The 25,175-nt window shown below is 48.6% G+C and overlaps 1 protein-coding gene across 3 annotated transcripts in view; it reads left to right on the top strand.

The window, feature by feature from the left end:
• GPR68 (G protein-coupled receptor 68) overlaps nucleotides 1-6,903 on the top strand; it is a 36,486-nt gene extending 29,583 nt beyond the window's left edge. For all 3 annotated transcript variants that reach the window (XM_069558945.1, XM_069558946.1, XM_069558944.1), the window contains exon 2: nucleotides 3,597-6,903. In XM_069558945.1, the coding sequence (XP_069415046.1) occupies nucleotides 3,695-4,810 (1,116 nt within the window). In that variant the 5' untranslated portion in view covers nucleotides 3,597-3,694 and the 3' untranslated portion in view covers nucleotides 4,811-6,903. The remainder of the gene's footprint in view (nucleotides 1-3,596) is intronic.
• The last annotated feature ends 18,272 nt before the right edge of the window (nucleotides 6,904-25,175 follow it).

Genomic DNA, 25,175 nt, shown 5'->3' with positions numbered 1-25,175 from the left:
CTCAGCTGGTAAAGAATCTGCCTTCAATGCAAGAGACCTGGGTTCTATTCCTGGGTCAGGAAGATTCCCCTGGAGAAGGGATAGGCTACCCACTCCAGTATTCTTGATGTTCCCTGGTGGCTCAGATGGTAAAGAACCCGCCTTCAATGCAGGAGACCTGGTTCGATCCCTGGGTTGGGAAGATACCCTGGAGGAGGGCATGGCAACCCATTCCAGTGTTCTTGCCTGGAGAATCCCCAAGAACAGTGGAGCCTGGTGGGCTACAGTCCATGGGATCGCAAAGAGTCAGACACGACTGAGTGACTTAAGCACAGGAGTGGGGGTGGCTTGGCCACAGAGAGAGCCACAGGGAATCCAGGTAAGAGGGTGCAGCTTTGGGTTGGATCCATCTCTCGCCTGTTTTAGAGACTTATGAACACCATGGGTCCCTTTTCCAGGAAAAATGCACATACTTAAATATTTGCAAGATGGAGCATGTGATTTCAGGGGAACCCCTCAAGTTTATCCTCCATGAGCCCCAGGACTGGAACTGCTGGGCTGGGATATCTCTGAGACCCTTCCTAGCAGGCTCTGTCAGTTTTCAGGCTGAGCCCTGGCTCCGGTGCCCACAAGGCCAGTTAGGAGCCCACAGGAGGGAGGGTGATGAGACATTGTCAGTTGTAGCAGGGGTTTCCTTCCTGGTCCGTGAGTCCCAGCTTGACTATGTATGGTGAAGAGAGAGCAAAGGGCAAGACTGATCTGCTAAAACTACAAAACAGCTTGATGCAGACTCCGTTCACTTGGAATTTGCAGCCGTATAGACCATACATTCTCAGGAGGGTGGGGGGAGATTGGTTCTTGGGTGGGGTGAAAATAATCTTATTTAGTGATCTGTCACCCTCCAAAAGGCCATGGTGCAAAAACAAATATTCTATACATCTAAGGATTTAAGATGTATAGAATATCTGTTTATGCACCATTGGGGGCAGGTGATTAGGAAAAAAACTATGTCTAAAAAATCTCCTTGGGAGGATGATTGTGAACAACAACAAGGTTGATTTAGACACAGTGAGGTTTTTCATCTGAGCCAGGAGTCTTAAATCGATAGAACTGCTCAGGCTTTTCATTCTGGTATATTAATCTAAACGGTAAAGTGAAAGTGAACGTCGCTCAGTCATTGCGTCTGACTCTTTTTGACTGCATGGACTCTGCAGTCCAAGGAATTCTTCAGGCCAGACTACTGGCATGGGTAGCCTTTTTCCCAGGGGATCATCCCAACCCAGGGATCAAACCCAGGTCGGCTGCATTGCAGGCAGATTCTTTACCAGCTGAGCCACCAGGGAAGCCCAATCTGTAAGGTAGGCCTACAACAAAATTTTTTTATTCTCTCTTGTTCAAATGCATTTGTATATATAGCAACAGCATTTTCTTTTATTCTCTTTTTTAAATTGTTGTGTTTGGGGTTGCTGTGCGTCTTCGTTGCTGTGCTCAGCCTTCTCTAGCTGCAGCAAGCGGGGGCTGCTCTGCACTGTGGTGCACGGGCTTCTCATTGCGGTGACTTCTCTTGTTGTGGAGAATGGGTTCTAGGCCGCGGGCTCAGTAGTTGTGGTGCAAGGGCTTAGTTGCCCTGCAGCATGTGGGATCTCCCCAGACCACGGGTTGAACTCGTGTCCCATGCATTGGCAGGTGGTTTCTCAACCACTGGACCACTAGGGAAGCCCAGCAATAGCATTTTCTTAGTTAAATTCTCAACAATATGAACTTTTCACTACTGCAAGTAAGACGATCATCTTTTATTCTGCTTCTTTGCCTCTGGAGAAAGAATGCCATGCGTTTTGACATATTTTATGTGGCCCTGATCTTGACCCTGAGGGCAAGTGTCTTTATCCCCATTTTATAGATGAGGAAACTGAAGCTAAGGAAGAGTAAAGACTTGCACAGCCTGTGAGCTGCTGACTCTAGCCTGGTGCTCATGTCTCGATGCCTTGTGCCCTGTACTGGGTTCCTGATTCCGTGGAGGAGAAGTAGCACTGCCCTGTGGGAAGCTTGGCCTGTTTTCAGAGCACAGTAGTTCAGTTCAGTTGCTCAGTCGTGTCTGACTCTTTGTCACCCCATGGACTGCGGCACGCCAGGCTTCCCTGTCCATCACCAACTCCCGGAGCTTGCTCAAACTCATGTCCATCGCGTCGGTGATGCCATCCAAACATCTTATCCTCTGTTGTTCTCTTCTCTTCCTGCCTTCAATCTTTCCCAGCATTAGGGTCTTTTCCAATGAGTTAGTCAATTCTTCACCTCAGGCAACCAAAGTATTGGAGCTTCAGCTTCAGCATCAGTCCTTCCTATGACTATTCAGGACTGATTTCCTGTCAGATTGACTGGTTTGATATCCCTGCAGTCCAAGGGACTCTGAAGAGTCCCCTCTAACACCACAGTTCGAAAGCCTCAATTCTTCAGCACTCAGCTGTCTTTATGGTTCAACTCACAACCATACATGACTACTGGAAAAAACATAGCTTTGACTAGACTGACCTTTGTCAGAAAGTAGTGTCTCTGCTTTTTAATATGCTGTGTAGGCTGGTCATAGCTTTTCTTCCAAGGAGCAAGCATCTTTTAATTTCATGGCTGCTGTCACCATCTGCAGTGATTTGGGAGCCCAAGAAAATAAAGTCTGTCGCTGCACAGCAGGATGTGAACAAAGTTGGGTCTCTTTTGTGCTGTCTGAAGAAGCTCCCAGGACGGGCTGTGGCCTCAGTGTTGACTGACCTGGTACATTCCTGTGAGCAAGAAGGAAAAATGTGGATGGTGCTGAATGTTGGCAGAAGAGAGTGTCTGGGGCCTGTGCTGTTTTGTGGGTTGAATTTGATCTTCACCTTGGAGAGCCAGCTCGGGATGGGATGGTGTTCACAAGAGCTCCAGGCCTTGCTTGCTGGACTAAGGGACCAGGAAAATAAATAAGGGACAGGAGGCCAGGGAAGGGGGATGGAGAGACAGAAACCGCATGTCGGTGTCTTGGTCTGTGCATTCTGTATATTCAGTGCAGCTGAGTTGGAGTTCGTGGGCTGGGTCATCTTCTAAATTTTGAGGCTCTACACCAATGTGAAAGGCATATGCATGACCACTCGACTGCCTTCTGCCCTGAAATGAGCAATGGATCCAGCGACACGAATGAGCTGTCAGCTTGAGTTTCTTTTTTCTCTGCCTGGCTAACGCTTGTTCTGTCACCATTATTTAAGCTCAGTAGGACGACTGTTATTTCAAGCGCTGTCTAGGTTATACTGTCCTAAGGTTTACTCTTTATCTGCATATGATGCCCAAATAGCTCCTCACTAAACAAAGTATGAGTTGTGTTTTGTTTTGCACAGAAATGACAGTATCGCCTATCTTAAAGAGAAGTACCTTTTAATAGGAAAAAGAATGCTTGAATGGAATTTGGATGAATGTGTCCTTTTCAGAACAAGCAAAAAATATCAAAAGAATTGATGTTAAGACTGTGTGCATCAAGATAATCATTAGAGAGAAAAATTAAGTGAGGCACTTGGAGCAGTGCCTGACACACGGTAGGTGCTATATAAATGTTAGCTTCTATTATCCTAAGCTTTTCTGCCTTTGACTTTCAGGGGCTTACGCATCACCAGTGAGGCCGAGCCTTCGCCGCAGCTTGAACCACATCCTAGAAGCAAGATGGCCATAGAGAGACTGGCGTCTTCCTGAGCATATGGGGGGTAAGGCCCCGGCAGGCCCGAAGATGGGGAACATCACGGCAGACAACACCTCGATGAACTGTGACATCGACCACACCATCCACCAGACGCTGGCCCCGGTGGTCTACGTCATGGTGCTGGTGGTGGGCTTCCCGGCCAACTGCCTGTCCCTCTACTACGGCTACCTGCAGATCAAGGCCCGGAACGAGCTGGGTGTGTACCTGTGCAACCTGACAGTGGCCGACCTCTTCTACATCTGCTCCCTCCCCTTCTGGCTGCAGTACGTGCTGCAGCACGACCACTGGTCCCACGACGACCTGTCCTGCCAGGTGTGCGGGATCCTGCTCTACGAGAACATCTACATCAGCGTGGGCTTCCTCTGCTGCATCTCCATTGACCGCTACCTGGCCGTGGCCCACCCCTTCCGCTTCCACCAGTTCCGCACCTTGAAGGCCGCCATGGGCGTCAGCGCGCTCATCTGGGCCAAGGAGCTGCTGACCAGCATCTACTTCCTCATGCACGAGGAGGTGGTGGAAGACGCCGACCGGCACCGCGTCTGCTTCGAGCATTATCCGCTAGAGCCACGCCAGCGCGGCATCAACTACTACCGCTTCCTGGTGGGCTTCCTCTTCCCCATCTGCCTGCTGCTGGCCTCCTACCGGGGCATCCTGCGAGCTGTGCGCCGCAGCCACGGGACCCAGAAGAGCCGCAAGGACCAGATCCAGCGGCTAGTGCTCAGCACCGTGGTCATCTTCCTGGCCTGCTTCCTGCCCTACCACGTGCTGCTGCTGGTGCGCAGCCTCTGGGAGTCCAGCTGCGACTTCGCCAAGGGCATCTTCAATGCCTACCACTTCTCCCTGCTCCTCACCAGCTTCAACTGCGTGGCCGACCCCGTGCTCTACTGCTTCGTCAGTGAGACCACGCACAGGGACCTGGCCCGCCTCCGCGGGGCCTGCCTGGCCTTCCTCACCTGTGCCAGGACCAGCCGGGCCCGGGAGGCCTACCCGCTGGGCGCCCCCGAGGCCTCTGGGAAGAGCGAGGATCCCGAGGTCCTGACAAGGCTCCACCCGGCCTTCCAGACCCCCCACCCGCCTGGAGTGGGAGGGTCCCCCGCAGGCGGGCTGTCCTAGCCGGGTCACCCCATCACCCACATGCAGGGCAGAGCAAGGCCTGAGCCTGCTCCACGGCTGCTGCCCCTTTGGCCAAGGCAGCTGCCTCTTGCTGCTGAAGGAGACGATGGGCTGGGGCCGCGGGCCCCTAGGTCTGGGCCATAACAGGACCTCTCTGATTTCCAGGGAGCCTGCTGTGACTGCTGAGTCTGACGGGGCTGCTAGCTGAGTGTGAGGATAAGCCCCGACAGCACATGGGGGGTCATCTGCTGCCGGCTGGGCTGCTGGTGGGAAGAAGACTCACCTCCAGGAGGTTTTCAGAGAAGCTCGTGAGGGGACAGAGTGTGAGGACGTGGAGCGAGGGGCCTGGGAGAGGAGGCAGGCACCCAGGTGCTCACCTGCCAGGGCCTTCCAATGCCAGAGGTGACCCTTGTCCAAATGCCCTGGTGTTACCTGAAAAGATGACGCGGGAACGTGTGTGGTCATCCTTACCACTTGAGCCCCACCCCATGGAGGTTGGATGGGGAGAAGGAATGTGGGGAGGGGTTGAGGCACTGAGCGTGTGTGTGGCGGGGACAGTGGGGGAGAGACAGGCAGAGGAGAGACCCCAGATCCAGGCAACTCACACTTTTCACCGGCAAGGAAATTTGAGCAGATTCTCCAAGCCCCAACAGTAATGCACAAATCCTAGGGCTCCTTGGGGCTCTGGCGGGTGATGTCTATGATCCTTTAAAGTCAGCACTGAAGTTCAAGTGTCAGGTCAGAGGCCTAAAGCAGTGTGTTCAACTGAGTTCCTGACAGATTCCTCCCAATTCAACTTCTGTTGCTATCTGCCCCAAAGTATACGAGACCCAGAAGTCTGGGGCTCTGTGTGTGCATGTGTGTCCATGGTTAAAATGCCAGGGTCTCCATGACAGCTCTGCTCCAGGACTCTGAGGCTAAGGTCATCGGACTGTAGATAGTGTTTGCCACCACATACACAGACTGGAGTGCCTAGCAGTCTTTGAGAAGAGCATGGCATTCTCCCCGAGTTCTTAGATGGAGCAAAACAAACACAAGAGATGAATTCTCTGGCATCTTTTACCCCAAAGGGCTGGGGTGAAGCTCCATTGTGGTTTAAATAGCCCCTGTGACAAAGAGAGGAAAAGGCCCTGGGTTTGTCTTGCCTCCTTGGTCCTCCATCTCCACTCCTCTGCCCAAGTGTTACCCTCAGCCACCTGGATGACGGGATGGCCCACTGGCTACATGTGTCTTGTTTTGTCCTAGTAGACTGGTTACAGGGCTCATCTCTCCTGAAGCTTCCCACCCAGTCATGTTAAGCTTCTGCCTGAGGAATATACCAAGGACAGAAGAGCATCTTGCTACTCCAGGGACCTGCCCACCTTTCAGAAATGCTAGCCCTTTAGATTTCCTGGAGTGGACCAGCACCAGTTCTGACTTCCCTTAGAGACCTGGAATCTGAGCTCTTACAGCCAAGGATCTTGGTGGGCTCAAGCCTGGGGAGGGACCAGGGATAGGAAGATAGAAACTGGTATCAGTGGGACATTTCTGGAATCTGCTGAAGAGGGACCACAGAGAACATCTTCAGTCTCTCCTTGTGTCTCTCTTCCCCTCTCCCAGAGACAGATCCACCCCGAGTTTCTTAACCCTCTCTTCAGAGGCATCCAGAGGCTGATAGCCCAGGCTGGATGTGCCCTAAGGAAGTGGGGTTCTAAGTCTATACTTGATTCTGACTGTGTGTAATCCCTGCTCCTGCTCCTTCTGGAGGTTCTTCCATAACCTGGGGAGGTTCTCTTCCCCTTCATAGAGGAGGAAGTGACCAGGTCTGAAGGTGGGAAAAAATGACCATACAGCCAAGAAAACCCAGGATCTTACAGAGGCAGTGGCACTGGTTGAGCCCTCCATGCCTCCTCATTTCAAATTTCCTCCTATTTTGATCTTAAACATGGGCATTCCCACTGGGATAAACTGGCATGAGCTGAAGGCAGTTTCATTTAATATCAAGAGTTGTATTTTTGTATTGTTCTTTCTTTTATGCCAAGTATACGTGTGTTGGACCATGCAGTGGATTTATGTAGCAAACTTGAGTCTGCAAATAAAGCAACCTAACCAGCCACAGTTGGAGTGTGTTTCCGTTCATGTAGGGAGGGAGGGTCTTCCAACCCCAGGGACATCTAGAGGGTCCATGAAGTACCCAACAGAGTCAGAAAGGTCCAGGGATTGCCTTTCTCAGAGAAAATTCAAACAGGTCAATCAGAGAATTTGCCCTTGATTACCCAGTAGTGGCCAAGAAGGATGAAGCCTTAAAATGAAGGCTTTTCTCTGTCCTCTTGAGATTCATGAAGTGTCCTAAACACTGCAGCACATTGTTGCAAATCCACTGTGGGACTTAACTTGGTCACCCCTTGACTCTAGGGATGCAACTCAGTGCTGCAGTTGGAGACTATCATTCCCTGTCCTTGGACACAGAACCCCCTTCTATCCTACTCCAGGTGGCCCTGGTGGTAAAGAATCTGCTTGCCAGTTTAGGAGATGCAAGAGATGTGGATTCAACCCCTGGGTCGGGACGATCCCCTGGAATAGGGAATGGCAACCCACTCCAGTATTCTTGCCTGGAAAATTCCATGGACAGAGGAATGTGGCGGGCTACAGTCCATGGGGCTGCAAAGAGTCAGACATGACTAAGCGACTGAGTACAGCATCCAGTGAGAGAGCTGGATCAGACTGTCCTTTCCTCACTAGTGAAAACTGCCAAAGCAGGAACACCTGTGGTACCCGCCTCTTGGGGGCTCGCCTTATCCTCACAGTCTGAATTTTGTTTGAGGAGCCCCCCATTTAGTCATCATCATTTTTAAGCTGGAGCATCTTTTCAACAGTGGTGGGCTGCTTGTTTATCACAGGATTAAATGCATCATGTTAAAAAGTAAATTTGGTTTTACTCAATCCCTCCTGGGTCAAATTCCTGGAGTTCTGGAGTGCTTTGGAAGAATCGATCCTTCAGACAGACTAAAGGTATTACTGGAGATTAAGACTTCTTCCTCTCTTAAGAGAAGTGGGGGAGGGGAGAAAAGGTCCATCTGGTTTCGACCGGAGATGGCAAGAGCCATTAGATTCCTTTCTCATTCACCAGTGTTGCTTAGCAAGATGAGGGCTCATCTTCCTGTTTACACACACTGGTCTGTGGGTTGGCTAGACAAGTGTGGGAGAAATTTGCAGCACAAAATACATTCCATCTGCTGCTTTTCTCTGGCTGGTACAATCAAGAGAGAGCCAGAATCTGGCCCTTCTTGGTTCAATCCTTTTTTGAAAAATGTGCTTCTTGCAGCTGGTGATCCTGCAGCTTCCAGGAATTCATCTGGCAAGATGATGGTCTTTGATGGCAATAACCCTGGGGTCACAACGATGCCCAGTGTTCTGGGGAAATGGTGGGTCAACAAATATAAGAAAGACGTTGGTAGATTAACATAGATAACAATGTAGGAAAGTCCCACAGAGGTCATGAGCTCCAGTTCCTTCCCTGTGAATTATCCCCTGTTGTTCAGTCACTAAGTTGGGTCCAACTCTTTGTGACCCCAGTGACTGCAGCATGCCAGGCTTCCCTTCACCATCTGCCCTAAAATGATAGCCCAGTTTCTCTGCAAATAATACCATAGATACCAATTCGCTACTATCCAACACAAGTCATTCCAAGGCTGGGAAGAAAACCTTAACTCTGAGTGAGCCAAAGTGGAACCACTTTTCTCACTGGCCTTCATTCTGGCCTCTGGAGCCAAGTGACCCTTTAGGTCCTGGTGTGTGCGCGCTTAGTTGCTCAGTTGTGTCCAACTCTTTGTGACCCCATAGACTGTAGCCCTCCAGGCTCCTCTGTCCATCGGATTCTCCAGGCAATAATACTGGAGTGGGTAGCCATTCCCTTCACCAGGGTATTTTCCTAACCCAGGGATTGAACCCAGGTCTTTTGTATTGCAGGCAGATTCTTTACCATCTGAGAAGCCCTTTAGGTAACTTTAGATACAACTCTTACATCCTGCTTCTCAGTGTTAAATCTCCAAAGCTTGTATTAGACAAGGCTGGATTATACTACAATAAGAAATATACCCCCAAATCATACTGCCTTAAAACAATAAAAATCTATCTCCTGTTCATGCAAGAGTCAGATGAGTAACTACTTTCTGGAGTGTTTTTTTCCCCCCCAAGTGATGGCAGTGATTCAGGATTCCTGCATTAAGAGATTCTACCATCTTGGGGTCTTCCTTTTCCATCCACACAGGTAGGGAAAGAAGGACGAAAAGAATCTCACATGGGGGTTATGGGAAATCTGAATGTGGTTAGTATTCGCGCTACTCACACTCTATTGGCCAGATCTCAGTCACATGGCCCCAACATAACTACAAGGGAGGCTGGGAAATGTAGTTTTCCTGTGTGTGAAGGAAGAAGCAGAATTTGTGAGCATCTGGCCAGTCACAGACATACAGCTTTTCAAGCCACCTCCGCTTAACAGCTCCGCTTAACACCTCCTTAAGCATTCACCTTCCTGTACCTCATCTGAACAACACCCACGTCTTCAAATGTGATGCTTGGATCTGAAGCTAGATTAGATCTGTCCAACCTGTGCTGAGGAGACACAGATCAGTTACCTCACTATGCTTCTACTGATGCAATGGCCTCTGGCAAGCACATCACATCACTGAAATATACTGAGTTTATGTGAGCAGTGCTTTTTTGGTTGGTCTGTCTTGTTTTATTTTTTCGCTGTGCCATGCAGCTTGCAGTTCCCTGACCTAGGTACAAACCCAGGCCCCTGGCAGTGAGTGCTAAAATTCCTAACCACTGGACTTCTGGGGAATTTCTGAGCAGTAGCCTTTTGAATCTGAAAGTTAGACTTTGTGGAGCCAGTGGAACCCACATGGAATAGGTGGAGAGTAGTAGAATGTAGTGGGCTGGACTAAGGTGGGGCTGGTGGTCAGCAGAGCCTGTGCAATGAAAGGTAGGAAATGACCTCAGAGGATTGCCTTGCTCAGTGGAGCAAGGGGGTGGCATTTGGTCAGAGGATGGCCAAGGGGACTAAAGAGCCCTGATCCCTTTCCTGGCTCGCTTATCTTCCAATCCCACCTGCAGAGTCTGTGGGGCATGTGCACCTCAATGTACCCAAGGTCTGAAGTTCACGAGCCTACCCTTGAAGACCCACAGAGATCCAGGTATTACTTATCAGGATCTGCCCTCAATACTCTTGCAAATGCCCAGGGATGCTCATATGGCCCAGGAATCCATCCTGGTGGATTGTTGCTGTTGTTCAGTTGCTAAGTTGTGTCTGACTCCCTGTGACCCCTGAACTGCAGCATACCAGGCTTCCCTGTCCTTCACTATCTCCCAGAGTTTGCTCAAACTCTTGTCCATTGAGTCGGTGATGCTATCCAACCATCTCACCCTCTGCTGCCCCCTTCTCCTTTTGCTTCCAATCTTTCCCAGCATCAGGGTCTTTTCCAATGAATTGGCTCTTCACATCAGGTGGCCAAAGTGTTGGAGCTTCAGTATCAGCATCAGTCCTTCCAATGAATATTCAGGGTTGATTTCCTTTAGGATTGACTGGTTGATACTCTAGCTCATCCCTCACCCTGGACCTCCCCATCATTTCTGTGGATCACCTCTTATGCCCCTGTAACCAGCTTCTCCAGGTCATAGCCTTTCTCACCATGCCCCCTCAGATGTGGACACAGGTCCCTCCCCAAAGGACAAAAGATGACTAGGGTGAAATGAGCAAAATTTTACTAAAGACCAGAGTAGGAATCATATTATGGAACAGAAAAGCATAAAATTGGATCCTAGAACTCAGCGTTCCAATGGTCCCTGGGCTGGATCATGATAAGTCTTCTCCTGGCCCTTCCTTCCACCTTAGCCCCTACTGTAGGGCCAGAAGCCTGTCTCTCCCTGCATAGGAGGTGGGGGTGAGGGCTTTGGATTCTTCACTCCAGACCTACGACCTATACTCTCAGCCTTCTCTGGGCTCCACCTAGGTCTTAGTCTCTTTCCCAAACAACTTAATCATCTCCCCATAAACTTCTACCCACAGGGAAGATAACCTATTACACAGTCATGCCTCAAACTTCTCTATGCAGAATAGAATTCTGCTATTACTTTTGCAAAACCAAAGGCCTATTAGTGTATTCCCCTAAAATATGAGTCAGAAGAATGCTGGCAGCCTTAGCCGATGATGTTTCTTGTCTTTCTAGCCATCAGGATTTCAACAATACCAGGGTGCACACTCAGTCAGAGGCCCCCATTAGATGGAGCTAGGCAGACCCAGACTCTGCAAATTGTAACTGGAGACCTGGCCAGTGAGGCTTAGAGCTGAGGTGGGACCACTGACCTGAGAAGTCACAGATGGACAGGGACTATGAGCACATTACAATGGCTCTGATGCCACCCCTGCAGGAGCTCGGACACATAGGTGGGGACTCCCCAGCAGAATAACAAAGGGACATCAGGACAGCCCCCACCCCAGCTACTCCTGGCCAAAGACTTCACCGCATCCTGCATAGACAGTATTGCAAGTTAACCTCTGATCACCGAACTCTACACTTAGGGTTTACTGTTCAGTGTACAATTTAGAGTCAATTTCTTCAGTATGTGTTCCATGCTTTACAACTAATCCTAAAAGAATCAGACTTGACATGTTTAAGGAAATAAAACAGACACAATAAACACTTGGGGCCCTCGCTGGAAAGGACTACTGTTACTGAATTCTAATCTGGCTGCTTATTGCTCAGAAATCAATACTGGACAGGCAAGTGTTAGTAGAAATGCAAAATGTTGCTTTTAATCTGAAAGCCTGCAGTCTGGGGAGAAGGTGGACTAGTGTCCTCAAAACCAACACTGAAGATGCTGCTCAGGATTGAGAGTTTTTAAAGGGAAAAGGGAAGGTAATTTCAGTTAATCATTGAGATAAGGGATCAGACTCATAAGACATCTCCCACTGCGTGAAGGCTCCCAACTCCTGTTATCTTTCTTTAGATGCTATCTCATTAACGCAGTTTGTTCTCAGGATTACTCAAAGGGAAGCTGGGAAATGATCGGGTCATCTATTAATTATTCTTCATGTTTACTTCTTTGATCTAGGGAAGAACCAAGAGCTTAGGCAAGGTATTGTGTGAGCAAAAGATCTGAAAGGTGTGCTTGGGGCAGAGATGAGTAGAATGTTGTGAGTGCCTGGTTTAAGTTTACTTACAATATAGTTTTGCTAAAGCGACAAGACAAAAGGGGCCTCTTGCAGAGAGCTCTTTCTTACAAACAACTGCTTACACCAGCACACCTAGATGAGCCAATGCAAGACACTGTACTGATTCAATATGTGAATGTAATGGGATGTGGTCAGTGACTCTGCTTTGGATTTTCTTTCGGAATGTACGGTGGGAGGTTGTGCAAGAGATAAGGACAAGCTGATGAGTTGTGCAGGACTCTGTGAGTGATCTAAGCCCTGGAAGGTCCTGACCCACTCAGTCCTGGGCTCTGGGAATGTGGTTGCCCTCCTATGCAAGAAGGCAAGAGTCTGGCTCCAGAGTGGGGGGTGAACAGATGGGGAGGAGGCGGGAGATGTGTCAGGCTTTATGGTGGAGTCTCAGGACGTGTAGGGGTGAGGAAAAGGGAGGGGCAGAGGAGCGGTGATGGTGATAAATGTAAGTTTCGAGGGATCTTTTGCCTAAATAAATGAAATGCTGTTTGAAAAAGAGAGCATTTCCAAGGTATAAATATTTTGTCAGTGGCAGTGATGAGTAAACCTTTAGTGAACCCTCGAACTTTGTAATGTACACTACCCGTTTGTACATTTTCTGTTTCTTAATTAACCAGAGGGATTATTCAGGGCCCTCTATGTCTGCCTGGCAGTTCATTGCTTGCTGGCATCCCCATTAGCGATTGGTCAGAAGACCAATTATTTGATAATAAAATTTTATTATTTGATAATAAATTAATTGTGTACAGTTCCAGAACACATGGGTGGCCTAAAAAAGCTGGGGTGAGGAGGCTGGAATCAAGGCCTCCTAGAACTTGGGAATAAAAGCAAAAACTGGGAACCCCAGAGAACTGTTTTCCTTAGTCCTCATCGCTTACATGACCCCCACGTCCCCAGGAGGTGAGATGCAGTGACCCAGGACTGCGTGGACTACGTTGTTCACCCAGAGCCAGTGTGTATTTGCATGGCTCTTGTGGAAGGAAATCAGGACCCTCAGGGAGCTCCTCTCTAGAACCAGGTGGGATCACCTGGTACCCACCTCCCACACCTGTAATGGGCATGGTCACCCTTATGGCAGGGTGATGCCCATCAGCTTCTGGATCATCTGGGCATGAGTGCCATGCAGGAGCAGCCTGTCCACCTCTGTGCCCAGAGTGCCTGGAAATCTGCTCCAGACTCCGTGCTGCACCAGGATGCCCGGCAGTTTTTCTTCCCGGAAAAAAAAAAATGGGACAGAGATAAAAGTAGTGGAGGAGGAGAAAAAAATGGAAAAAACCACAACATACATTTATAAGTGGAAAAAGAGCATTTTACTTGACATGGTCTCTTTTTAAAAAATAAAACTTTGGGTTAAAATACTAATGCCACTGGAAGACTCATAGTGAAAAATTAACGTGTCCTACATCACGCCTCGTGGGCCCCCAGATCCACTCCCCAGAAGCTGCCACTTTGAAGAGTCTGGGCTGTTTCTTCATGCAACTAAATAGTATGCTTTTTCTGGAAATCTCCATTTTCTTGACACTACAGATTCATTTCTGCAGGGGCAGCATGCCTACTTCCTGCCAAGCCAGCCCTGCCCAGCTCTGCCTTATCTGCCAATGGCTTTGGTGCCAGGATGGCCCCTGTTACTCCTGTAACCCCACTGTTCGCCTCCAGTGGGGGATGGACCAGGTCCCACTGCCGTCGCCTTCTAGGTATTACCCCCACTTGGCTGAGGGAGCAGAACCAGGGAGAAAACGCAGCCCCATCCTGGGCCCAGCAGGGAGAATGGTTTGCAGTCAGCCAGATCTGACTTGAGTCTTTCCTGGCAGAGGTATCAACCTCTCTCTGCTTCAGTGTCCTCATCTGTATAATGGGGAGGTGGATGATAATAACAATGCCTCCTTGGAGGGTTGTTGTGAAGATTAAATAAGATAATGCAAGTAAAGCACCTCACATGGTCCCTGGCACACAGTAGGTGCTCATGAAATGAGGTGGATTATTGTCGGCAGGGCTGGGGCCCCTGGCCTTCTGCCCAGAATTTTATTCCTTTGACTTATTTGCTGATTTTTTTTTTAAGTGATTTGCTTTGCTTCCTTCTACCTCTCTTCAAAAATAAGGTCCCAGAGAATCACTTGTCTAAGCTATTAAACATGTCTGTCCCTGTTGAACACTTCAGGTTCCCCAGAGAAAGGAGGATCTTAGGTAAAGACATAGGAGAGAGGTGCCCCAGGGGAAAAAATCAAGTACACTCTCCTCCTCCTCTACAAACAAAGGAAGGGGATAAAGGGATCTAGAACAGGAGGATCAGGACACACAGGAGGAAGGGGCTCATCTTCCCAATCAGGCATTTGCACATTCATTCCATCACCCATCAGAGTTTTACTGAGCACCTATGTGCCAGGCCCTGAAGCAGGGATACAGTGGTGAATGGGATACAGCCCCCTGCCCCCCAACCTTGCCCCCAGAGGTATCACATTCTAGATGAGTGATCAGGCAAGTGCAGTGCGTGGGGATCATGGCACACAGCAGGGGCGCCCAACCCAATTTACTGGAGTGGCTCAAGAAAGACTTTCTGGATGAGGGATGGCTAGGACCACAGGTGGCAGAAGCAGGAGTGAGTCAAGCCAGGGGCCGTGGAGGCCACTCACTGAAAGCTTTTCTTTTTAAAGATTTTTATGTATTAATTTATTTGGCTGTGTCAGATCTTAACTGTGGCATGCAGGATCTAGTCCCCGGACCAGGGATCAAATCCTGGGCCCCCTGAAGTGGGAGTGCGGAGTCTCAGCCATTGGCCCACCAGAGAAGTCCCTTGAAAACTTTTCAAAACAGGAGGCAAGTGTTGGCAAATTTCACTCAGGACCTGTCTTTCCTCACAACTGGCCTGAGAACCTGCATGTCCATTCTTCCCAAGGGACCAAGGTGGGAGGGAGGCCCAAAAGCATTTCCAGGCAAGCCCTTTGTCCAGGAGCCCCTTCCCAGGGGTACCCAGCCCAGACTGGCATTTTCCGTCATTTGTTTGGACTTTATTCTCCCATTTCTCTTCTCCATTGGATCGTATTTGCTCTTTACAGGTCAGTGCTTCTGGGACCATGGGACCATTTCCTCCCACACCCTGCCTGCCCTCACCATTCACATTTTTCTGGTCCAGACAGGGCCCTGGGGATCCTCAGGGTGCATGTGATCAGTAAACAGTTCAGGAACTGGCTGGCACTCAGCCTCTAAGAGCTGTGGGGACCAGCTGAACCAACCATGATGGCCTGCAAATTCCCGGGAATCCCTGAATGACCACACCATCTTTAAGAGGCCCTGCCAAGAGCAGGTGGGTGGGTGCAGGAGGAGAACTGACCAGGGAGTGGCTGGAGGCAGAGAGCTTGGGGGCTTCCACACCAGTCCAGACTGAGACAGAGGGGTGGGAGCCGGGGGACAGAGGACTCAAATGGGCAGAGTGGACTGGATCCAGGGCATGGTTAATTGTGGGTGGGTGATGAGGCCCCGGGATGACTTTTGGGCTTGGAGGCTGAGTACGTGGGTGGTCACTATTGATTCAGGCTTGGAGCATAACCTGATGCTCATGGTTAGGTGATACTGCTGTTCAGAGTTGGGTGGAGAGAAGGGAGAGAGGGGCCTCCTGGGAAGCTGAACTGTTCTACATTGTGACCTTGCTGGTGGCTGCGCAGGTGTATACATGTGTAAAAATTCACCCACTGTATACTTAAGGTTATGCACATTGTTAGTTATATCTCAATTTTTAAAAAAAGAAGATTTAAAGTAGAGTGGGATGAAAGTGCCAGAAGAGAATGAGAGCCAGAGGTCACATTCCTGCCTTTCTGCATCATCCATCCATCCATTATCCATTCATCCATGCGGCTATTCATCTATCCATTCATCCAGCTAGCCAGCTCACCAGCAGTCTGTCCATCTATCCATCCATCCATCCTGCCTTCCTTTCTTAGTCCTTCCTGTAAGACATCATCAATCAGCTCTTGGTTCCTGACAAGCTCTGGGAAATGCCTTCCAACCACGTGTTTTGCCCTCAAGTAAAACCCCTGGGGCAAAGTCCAGGGCCAGAGGGGGCAGGGTGTGCCCTGGATGGTGGTGGCCCCCTACCTTGGGCTCTTCAACATGGTGCCCACTCCTGCTACAGTCATGATAAGATCCCCTGAGTATGGGAGGGCCTTCTTATAAGCAACACAAGAAGAGAGATGAGAGACATTCTTCTGCATCTAACCAGCCAGGCTTCACCAAAGCTCAGGCCACAGCTCTGTCTGGCATCTCTTGATGATCCTGGGGTCCCCATGGAGTGACACCCAGAACTCCAGTGTGACATCTCCAGTTATCCCCTGTGCTGCTTCATGTCTCTGCACCTTCGCTTCTGTGTGTCTTGCTGTCTGAAAGGTCCTTCCTACACTTCCTCACCTGGCTCTTAAATCCTACTCACTCTCCAAGACCCAGTCCAGAGCCACCTCTTAGAGGCAGGCTTGCTTGAGCTCTTGGAACGAGCCAAGCACCTGTTCTCTGTGAACTCACAAGCAGCATGCATACTTCTACACCAGCTCCTGAAATCACCTCCCTTCATGGACCATGAGTTCTGTACCCCTCCATTGTTGTCTCCAGAGCAAGCCCAGGCCTGGCCCAGAGAAGGGGCTATATGAAACTGTGTGTGTAATTTTGCTATTATGATGTTTTCTTTTCAAGGGTGGTGCATTATTAATATATTTATGAAAGACTGGGTGGAAATGCGGAAGGAGAATTTCCATCCCCAGAGGATAAGTGTGGGGCTGCGTGAGCTCGCTTGGCTGGGTTCAGTCTTCTGTGTCTGTGTGAATCAGAAATCATGTGCGAGATGGCTCTCTGAGTGCTTTTTTCCAGTTCCGATCCAGGAAGTGCAGAGAAAGCAGAGAAGGCTCCCTGGGCCCCTTTAGAGCAGAGCATTTCCCCTGAAAATGTCACTCCAGCCACCTGACTCCTCCCCCCTCCACCCCACACCCTGGCACTGCCAGGAACTGGAAACTTCTGCACCTCGTTGGGAAGGACCCAGGGTATGGAGTCAGAGGTCCAGACCAAGATCTCGGCTCTGCTTCTTAGTTGGGTGGCTTTGAGCATGCCAACTTCCCTCTCTGTGCCTCAGCCCCTCCTCTGTAAAATGGGGATAACAAGCCAGTCCAGGGAGGTGTTGGAGAGAAATCAGGGCAGGTGTAGCAGGGAGGGGTTTCCCCGGTGGTTCAATGGTAAAGAATCCACCTGCCAATGCAGGAGACTAAGGAGACGCAGGTTCGACCCCTGTGTCGGGAAGATCCCCTGGAGGAGGGCATGGAAACCCACTCCAGCATTCTTGCCTGGGAAATGCCATGCACAGAGGAGTCTGGTGGGCTGAAGTCCATTAGGGTTACAAATAGGACAAGACTCAGGCGACTTAGCATGCACACACACACACACAGGAGGGAGAGAGAGAGAGTAAAAAGACAGGTGGAAGGAAAAAGGGAGCAGAAAAGGTACAAGACAGTGTAAAGGCAGGACAGGAAGGAGGCAGCCAGGGCCTCTGGATGCTATCACTTCTCACCGGTGAGGGGCTCCGGGGCCTCAGCTGCTGGCTGGAGGACCTGCAAAACACCAGCCCATCTCAGCTGCTGTCTCCAGGCTCCAAGCTCAGGAACCTTCCGGCCTCCTGATTTGCCTTCCCATCTCCCCGCACCAGCCTCTTCCACGACACTGGAACCAACCTTCTAGTCCAGGGTCTCAAAGGGTGGTCCCCAAGGCAGGAGAGGTAGCAACTGGGAACTTGTCAGAGATGCAGACTCTCCAGCCCAACTCAGATTGCCTGAATCAGGAGCCCTCCCCACCTGCCCCCGACCCTGGGCTACTTAAGATGCCCCTGAGGCAATTCTGATGCCTCTAGAGTTGGAAGAATCACCGCTGTAATAAAGCACTGTATTCCTTCATTCAAAAAGGATTTACCAAGCACCGGGTTTCCCTCCAATGGTTGCTGGGGAAAGCAGATAAGAAAGACCTGGTTCCTGATTTCCAGAAGTGCTGGTCCCTGGCTTACGGCTTAAAGTTCCATGTCCACTCTTCATCCAGGGGAAAAGCTACATCCACGAGAGTGGTTTGCTGGGCTGCGTTACCTTAGTGACAGATGGGAGGGCCTGAATCCAGTTCTGTTTCCCAGGCGGTCTGAAGGGCCCCGTCACGTTCCTCAGGTAATGCCTGTGGACCTCACACGAGCTCAGAAAGTACAGGTCAAGGCATAATGACCTCTCCAGTTAGAATCACCTAGAACAAGAAAAGATTTCATCATAGGATTGGAAAGGTCATATAGCTTGCCTTAGAGGAAGAAATTTTCCTCTACTCTTCTAGGTGCTCCTGACTGGTCTAACAATTAAACTGATATGCGATAGAGTAACAGGAGAAAATCAAACAAAAGTTTAATAAGACATATACACGGGAGAAAGCCGGGAGAACTGAAAAGGAGGGCTGCACCAAAAACCGCTGAAGCCCTCACCTTACATACAATACCACCTTCAGCTAAAGAAAAATGGATTTTGGGGAGCACTGGTTTGGGACCAAACAAATGATCAAAGACCTAATAAAAACAATATAGGAAAAAAAAACAATATAGGAAACTGTTTTGATAAAACATAAAGTCACTTCTTTTTAGACAGGCTACCCAAGAGTAAAGAAACACATTTTATTAATTCTTTGTCAAGAGCAGACTTTTGTCTTTTTAACACAGAGAGGAAACAGAATTCTAATTTTGTATCAGCTTAGTTTTTACAATTTTTATCATTTTATTTTTAGCTGCACTGGGTCTTCGTAGCTGCACTGGGTCTTCGCTGCTGCACAGGCTTTCTCTGCGGTGAGCAGGGGTTACTCTCTAGTTGTGGCGCATGAGCTTCTCATTGCAGCGGCTTCTCTTGCTGCACAGGCTTTAGACTGCGGGCTTCAGTAGTCGTGGCACATGGGCTTAGCTGCCCCACAGCACATGGGATCTTCCCGGACCAGGACTTGCATCCCTGTCCCCTGCATTGACAGGCAGGTTTTTGGCCACTGGACCACCAGGGAAGTCCGATTAAATATACTCTAATCTTAGCCAGTCCTGATCACACAGACAGAACTCCTTTCTCATGATTCCTTTCCCATAAACTTTCTGTAACTCCCTTTCCCTGCCCCTCACCCCCAATATTCAGACTTTATCCTATGCTTTCCCTCCTTTTTTTAACCTTTTTACTTTATTTTCCCTTAACAAAATGCATTCCCACTCATACTTTTAAAATTTTTTCCTTACATATGAAGATGATTTCCTTATTTATTTTAGTAGTTTTATGGTACATATGGGGCTTCCCTGGTGGCTCAGACAATAAAGAATCTGCCTGCACAACTAACTTTAGTTTTACTTTTTTTAATAGTATGTTAATTAGAAATTCTTAACTTTTGAAAGTGAAAGTGTAAGTCACTCAGTTGTGTCCGACTCTTTGTGACCCCATGGACTATGGCCTGGCCAGGCTCCTCTGTCCATGGGATTTCCCAGGTAAGAATACTGCAGCGAGTAGCCATTTCCTTCTCCAGGGGATCTTCCTGACCCAAGGATCGAACCCAGGTCTCCTGCACTGCAGGCAGATTCTTTGACCAGCTGAGCCAACAGGGAAGCCTTAGAAACCTTAATTTCTAGTGAAAACAAAGAAGTAAGCAATTGTAAACTGTTATACCAGCATTTTCAAATACATTTCATAATGTATAATGTATTTTTACATGTATGATTAGAAATAATCTGTTTCTAGAAACATACATTTCCTCATAGCATAATTTCTCTTTTTCTCAATGTGGTATAAGCCATGTTTCTAGTAGACCCAAGCATCTTCAGGTGTTTGTAATAGGAAAACAAGCTCGAGGGGCCTGAGGGTGGGGATTGTCTGGGTGACTCAATCAAAGAACTAATCCAGGGTGGGAGACCAGAAACAAAGGATGTTGAACGTATCTTCACATCCTTACTTGCCATGTGTACATCTTCTCTGGTGAGGGGTCTGTTTAGGTCTTTTGTCCATTTTTTAATTGAGCCATTTATTTTATTATTGGTGAGATCTAAGGGTTCTTTGTATATTTTGGGTTACAGTCTTTCATCAAAAACTTCCTTTGTAAATGTTTTCTTCCAGTCTATGCCTTGTCTATTTGTCCTCTTGACATGGTCCTTTGCAGAGCAGAAGTTTTAAATTTTTTCCCTTCAGTTTTATTGTCATGTAGTTGACGTTGTTGTTGTTGTTTAGTTGCTAACTTGTGTCTGACTCTTTGTAACCCTATGGACCATAGCCTGCCAGGCTCCTCTGTGCATGGAGTTCTCCAGGCATGAACATTGGAGGGGGGTGCCTTGCCCTCCTCCAGGGAATTTCCTGACCCAGGGATTGAACCCGCGTCTCTTACTTACATCTCCTGCACAGGCAGTTTCTTTACCACTAGTGCTACCACTAGCAGGCTAGGCACTGGTGAAATAATTTCTTCTGAGGGCAGGCTTTGTTCAGAAAAGAGTGGTCTGGTGTGTTTCAAGTGGCTCCTTCCCCCCGCTCTACCTAAAGTATGAGGGGACTTTTCTCTAGTATTCAGCATGGACCTGGCAGGGTCCCTGGAGGTAACGCTCACGGAAGTGTGGGAACCCCCTATGAGTAGGTCCCCCTGGATCTTCTAACTCTCAGACTTGCCCACACAAAGCTTCCAGCAATTTGTTGATTACAGTTCAGGTTTTCTTACCCCAGCACTGGTCCCCTCAGAGGTTTCTGCTCATCTCAGGGGCTGTTTTTGACGATGAAAAAGGAGAGGGCTGTTCTCAGGTATCAGTCAAAATTCCTGAAACTTGTGAAGCCGTCAAAGAGGAAGGGTGGGGCCTGGAAGGACCAAGACACAGGAAAGGTTGGACCAGATGGGAAGGACAGCTGCTGGGAGGGGAGGGGCAGCGGAGGCAGAGGAAAGTGAAAGCAGAACCGCAGAACCGGAGCCTCTTGCATCCTCCAAACATTTGCTGCATTGTTCTCTTACTTTCCATCACACAGGAAGCACAAATAAAAGCAGAGACGACCCCTCCTCAGAGGGGCTTTCCTGACCGCTCATCTAAAGTGGCCTGTCTCTCCTCAACCTGTACCTCTCATCACTGTTTAGCACAATGTGTGTGTGTGAGTGTTAGTTGCTCAACCGTGTCTGACTCTTTGTGACCCTATGGACTGTAGCCCACCAGGTTCTTCTGGATCTTCCCTACCCAGGGATAGAACCTGGGTCTCCCGCATTGCAGGCAGATTCTTTACCATCTGAGCCACCAGGGAAACCCATTTAGCACACTCTGGTGTATTTGTTTGTTAGGATTCATTGTCCATCTCCCAAAACTGGAACAGATGCTCTGTGGAGCAGGGAGCTGCTCCTACCTCAGCACACAGAGCAATGCCTAGCATACAGTAAATGTTTGTTGAATGACTGAATGAGAGGCCAGAGGCTAAGAACCAGGTCCCCTTCTGCCCTGGTGCCTCAAGACTCCACTCATGGAGGAGATGAGTTTCTGGCTAGACAGGCTCCAAGCCAGGTCCCTCCCCCTGGGCAGCCTTCCCTGACTGGCTGACCATCTGAGAACTTAGCTTCGATGACCGCAAAGTCAACCTCCATGTCACAGGTGATGATGTCCCCATTTCGTACGTGCCTCTTCACGGCCTCCTTGACTTTGTCCATCCCAAGCTTGTTGCCTTTGTCGCTGACTCCTGGAGGGAAGGGAACCAAGTCAGGGAACAGGATTAGGCAAAATGAAGGGTGGTTGTGGGGCAGGGCAGCTCCTACCCACATGCCTCAGGGTGAGAAAAGGGGTTGGCCTGGATACATTTCAGACAACCAGGTGATGCTGTACTTCCTCCGGTATTCTAGAAACTTCTCTAGTTAAAGACAAGTTGAAGGCTCAGTGACAACCAAGAGGGGTGGAATTGTTGCAGTGGAAAAGAAAAAAGAAGAATGAGTTTTCTCTTTCCCTTTCCTAAGAACAAAGAGGATAAAGAGAACAGTGAGTGAGCAGGACTGAACAGGCCTAGTTTTGGGGGGTTTTTTTCCAACTTTAACTGCTCCTAACTCTGCATGTCTGTAACTAAGTTTGCTTTTCTGCCCCCTGACTCTAGGAGCTACATTTTGCACCTACTTTTCCTTCGACTCTATGCTAGATACATCTTGCATCTGATGTTTACCCTTACAACACCCTTCCCCTCATAGTTACGTATCAGAAAGAAAGCCACAGAGCCACCGGCCTGCCAGCCTCAGTTACTGGGTGACTGATTCCAGCCTATGACTGTCTTTGAAACAATGCAAGAGAACGAAACCAAGACCCTAACACCTTGGTTGCTCATCACCAACTCCTGACTGCGAGCCCTCATCTTATGTCAGCCCCTAGACTCCTCACGGTGGTGATGGTGGGGCACAGTTCTGGAGGCATGAGCCTACTGGGTTCCCCTCTCCACCAGCTGAGAATTAAAGCCACCTTTCTATTTCCTCCAAACTCTGTCTCTGTAATTTTTACTTGGCTTCAGTGGGCAGAGAAAGCCAAGATTTGGGCCAGTAACAGGATGGGGTAGGAGGTGGGAGGGAGGTTTAAGAGGGAAAGGACATACATATATACCTATGGCTGATTCAGTCACCTCAAACCTCAGACCGCAAGGGGTCAGATCGCAGAAGGGAAGAACAGAGACTGCTGTGAAGCCTGCTGTCTGCGACAGACCTCGCTGAAGCGTGGCCGAGAGGAGCTACCCCCACCCCGAGGTCAGGGGCGGCGGCCGGGAGGAGCAACCCCATGTCCAAGGAGCAGTGGCTGCACAGGTGCAGGAGGGCCGAGAGGAGCTACTCCATGTTCAAGGTCAGGAGGAGCGGTGGTGAGGAGATACCCCTTGTCCAAGGTAAGGAGCAGCGGTTGCGCTTTCCTGGAGCAACCGTGAAGAGATAACCCACGTCCAAGATAAGAGAAACCCAAGTAAGATGGTAAGTGCTAAGAAAGGGCATCAGAGGGCAGACACACTGAAACCACAATCACAGAAAACTAGTCAATCTAACCACATGGACCACAGCCTTGTCTAACTCAGCGAAACTAAGCCATGCCATGTGGGGCCACTCAGGACGGGTGGGTCATGGCGGAGAGGTCTGACAGAATGTGGTCCACTGGAGAAGGAAATGGCAAACCACTTCAGTATTCTTGCCTTGAGAACCCCATGAACAGTATGAAAAGGTAAAACGATAGGATACTGAAAGAGGAACTCCCCAGGTCGGTAGGTGCCCAGTATTCTACTGGAGAAGAGTGGAGAATTAACTCCAGAAAGAGCGAAGAGACAGAGCCAAAGCAAAAACAATGCCCAGGTGTGGGTGTGGCTGGTGATGGAAGTAAAGTCCGATGCTGTGAAGAACAATATTGCATAGGAACCTGGAATGTTAGGTCGATGAATCAAGGCAAATTGGAAGTGGTCAAACAGGAGATGGCAAGAGTGAACATCAACATTCTAGGAATCAGTGAACTAAAATGGACTGGAATGGGTGAATTTAACTCAGATGACCATTATATCTACTACTGCAGGCAGGAATCCCAGAGAAGAAATGAAGTAGCCATCTTGGTCAACAAATGAGTCCGAAATGCAATCTCAAAAACGACAGAATGATCTCTGTTTGTTTCCAAGGCAAACCATTCAATATCACAGTAATCCAAGCCTATGCCCCAACCAGTAACGCTGAAGAAGCTGAAGTTGAACGGTTTTATGAAGACCTACAAGACCTTTTAGAACTAACATCCAAAAAAGATGTCCCTTTCATTATAGGGGACTGGAATGCAAAAGTAGGAAGTCAAGAAACACCTGGAGTAACAGGCAAATTTGGCCTTGGAATGCAGAACGAAGCAGGGCAAAGGCTAATAGAGTTTTGCCAAGAGAACACACTGGTCATAGCAAACACCCTCTTCCAACAACACAAGAGAAGACTCTACACATGGACATCACCACATGGTCAACACCAAAATCAGACTGATTATATTCTTTGCAGCCAAAGCTGGAGAAGCTTTATACAGTCAGCAAAAACAAGACCAGGAGCTGACTGTGGCTCAGATCATGAACTCCTTATTGCCAAATTCAGACTTAAATTGAAGAAAGTAGGGGAAACCACTAGAAAATTCAGGTATGACCTAAATCAAATCACTTATGATTATACAGTGGAAGTGAGAAATAGATTTAAGAAACTAGATTTGATAGATAGAGTGTCTGATGAACTATGGACTGAGGTTTGTGACATTGTACAGGAGACAGGGATCAAGACCATCCCCAAAAGAAAGGCAAAAAAGCAAAATGGCTGTCTGGGGAGGCCTTACAAATAGCTGTGAAAAGAAGTGAAAAGCAAAGGAGAAAAGGAAAGATATAAGCATCTGAATGCAGAGTTACAAAGAATAGCAAGAAAAGATAAGAAAGCCTTCCTCAGCGATCAATGCAAAGAAATAGAGGCAAACAACAGAATGGGAAAGACTAGAGATCTCTTTAAGAAAATTAGAGATACCAAGGGAACATTTCATGCAAAGATGGGCTCGATAAAGGACAGAAATGGTATGGACCTAACAGAAGCAGAAGATATTAAGAAGAGGTGGCAAGAATACACAGAAGAACTGTATCAAAAAGATCTTCATGACCAAGATAATCACAATGGTGTGATCACTCACCTAGAGCCAGACATCTTGGAATGTGAAGTCAAGTGGGCCTTAGAAAGCATCACTATGAACAAAGGTAGTGAAGGTGATGGCATTCCAGTTGAGCTATTTCAAATCCTGAAAGATGATGCTGTGAAAGTGCCGCACTCAATATGCCATCAAATTGGGAAAACTCAGCAGTGGTCACAGGACTGGAAAAGGTCAGTTTTCATTCCAATCCCAAAGAAAGGCAATGCCAAAGAATGCTCAAACTACCACACAATTGCACTCATCTCACACGCTAGTAAAGTAATGCTCAAAATTCTCCAAGTCAGGCTTCAGCAATACGTGAACCGTGAACTCCCTGATGTTCAAGCTCGTTTTAGAAAAGGTAGAGGAACCAGAGATCAAATTGCCAACATCCGCTGGATCATGGAAAAAGCAAGAGAGTTCCAGAGAAACATCTATTTCTGCTTTCTTGACTATGCCAAAGCCTTTGACTGTGTGGATCACAATGA

Source organism: Ovis canadensis, chromosome 18, assembly GCF_042477335.2.
Source record: "Ovis canadensis isolate MfBH-ARS-UI-01 breed Bighorn chromosome 18, ARS-UI_OviCan_v2, whole genome shotgun sequence".
NCBI lineage: Eukaryota > Metazoa > Chordata > Mammalia > Artiodactyla > Bovidae > Ovis > Ovis canadensis.
This window is presented reverse-complemented; position numbering and strand designations above follow the sequence as displayed.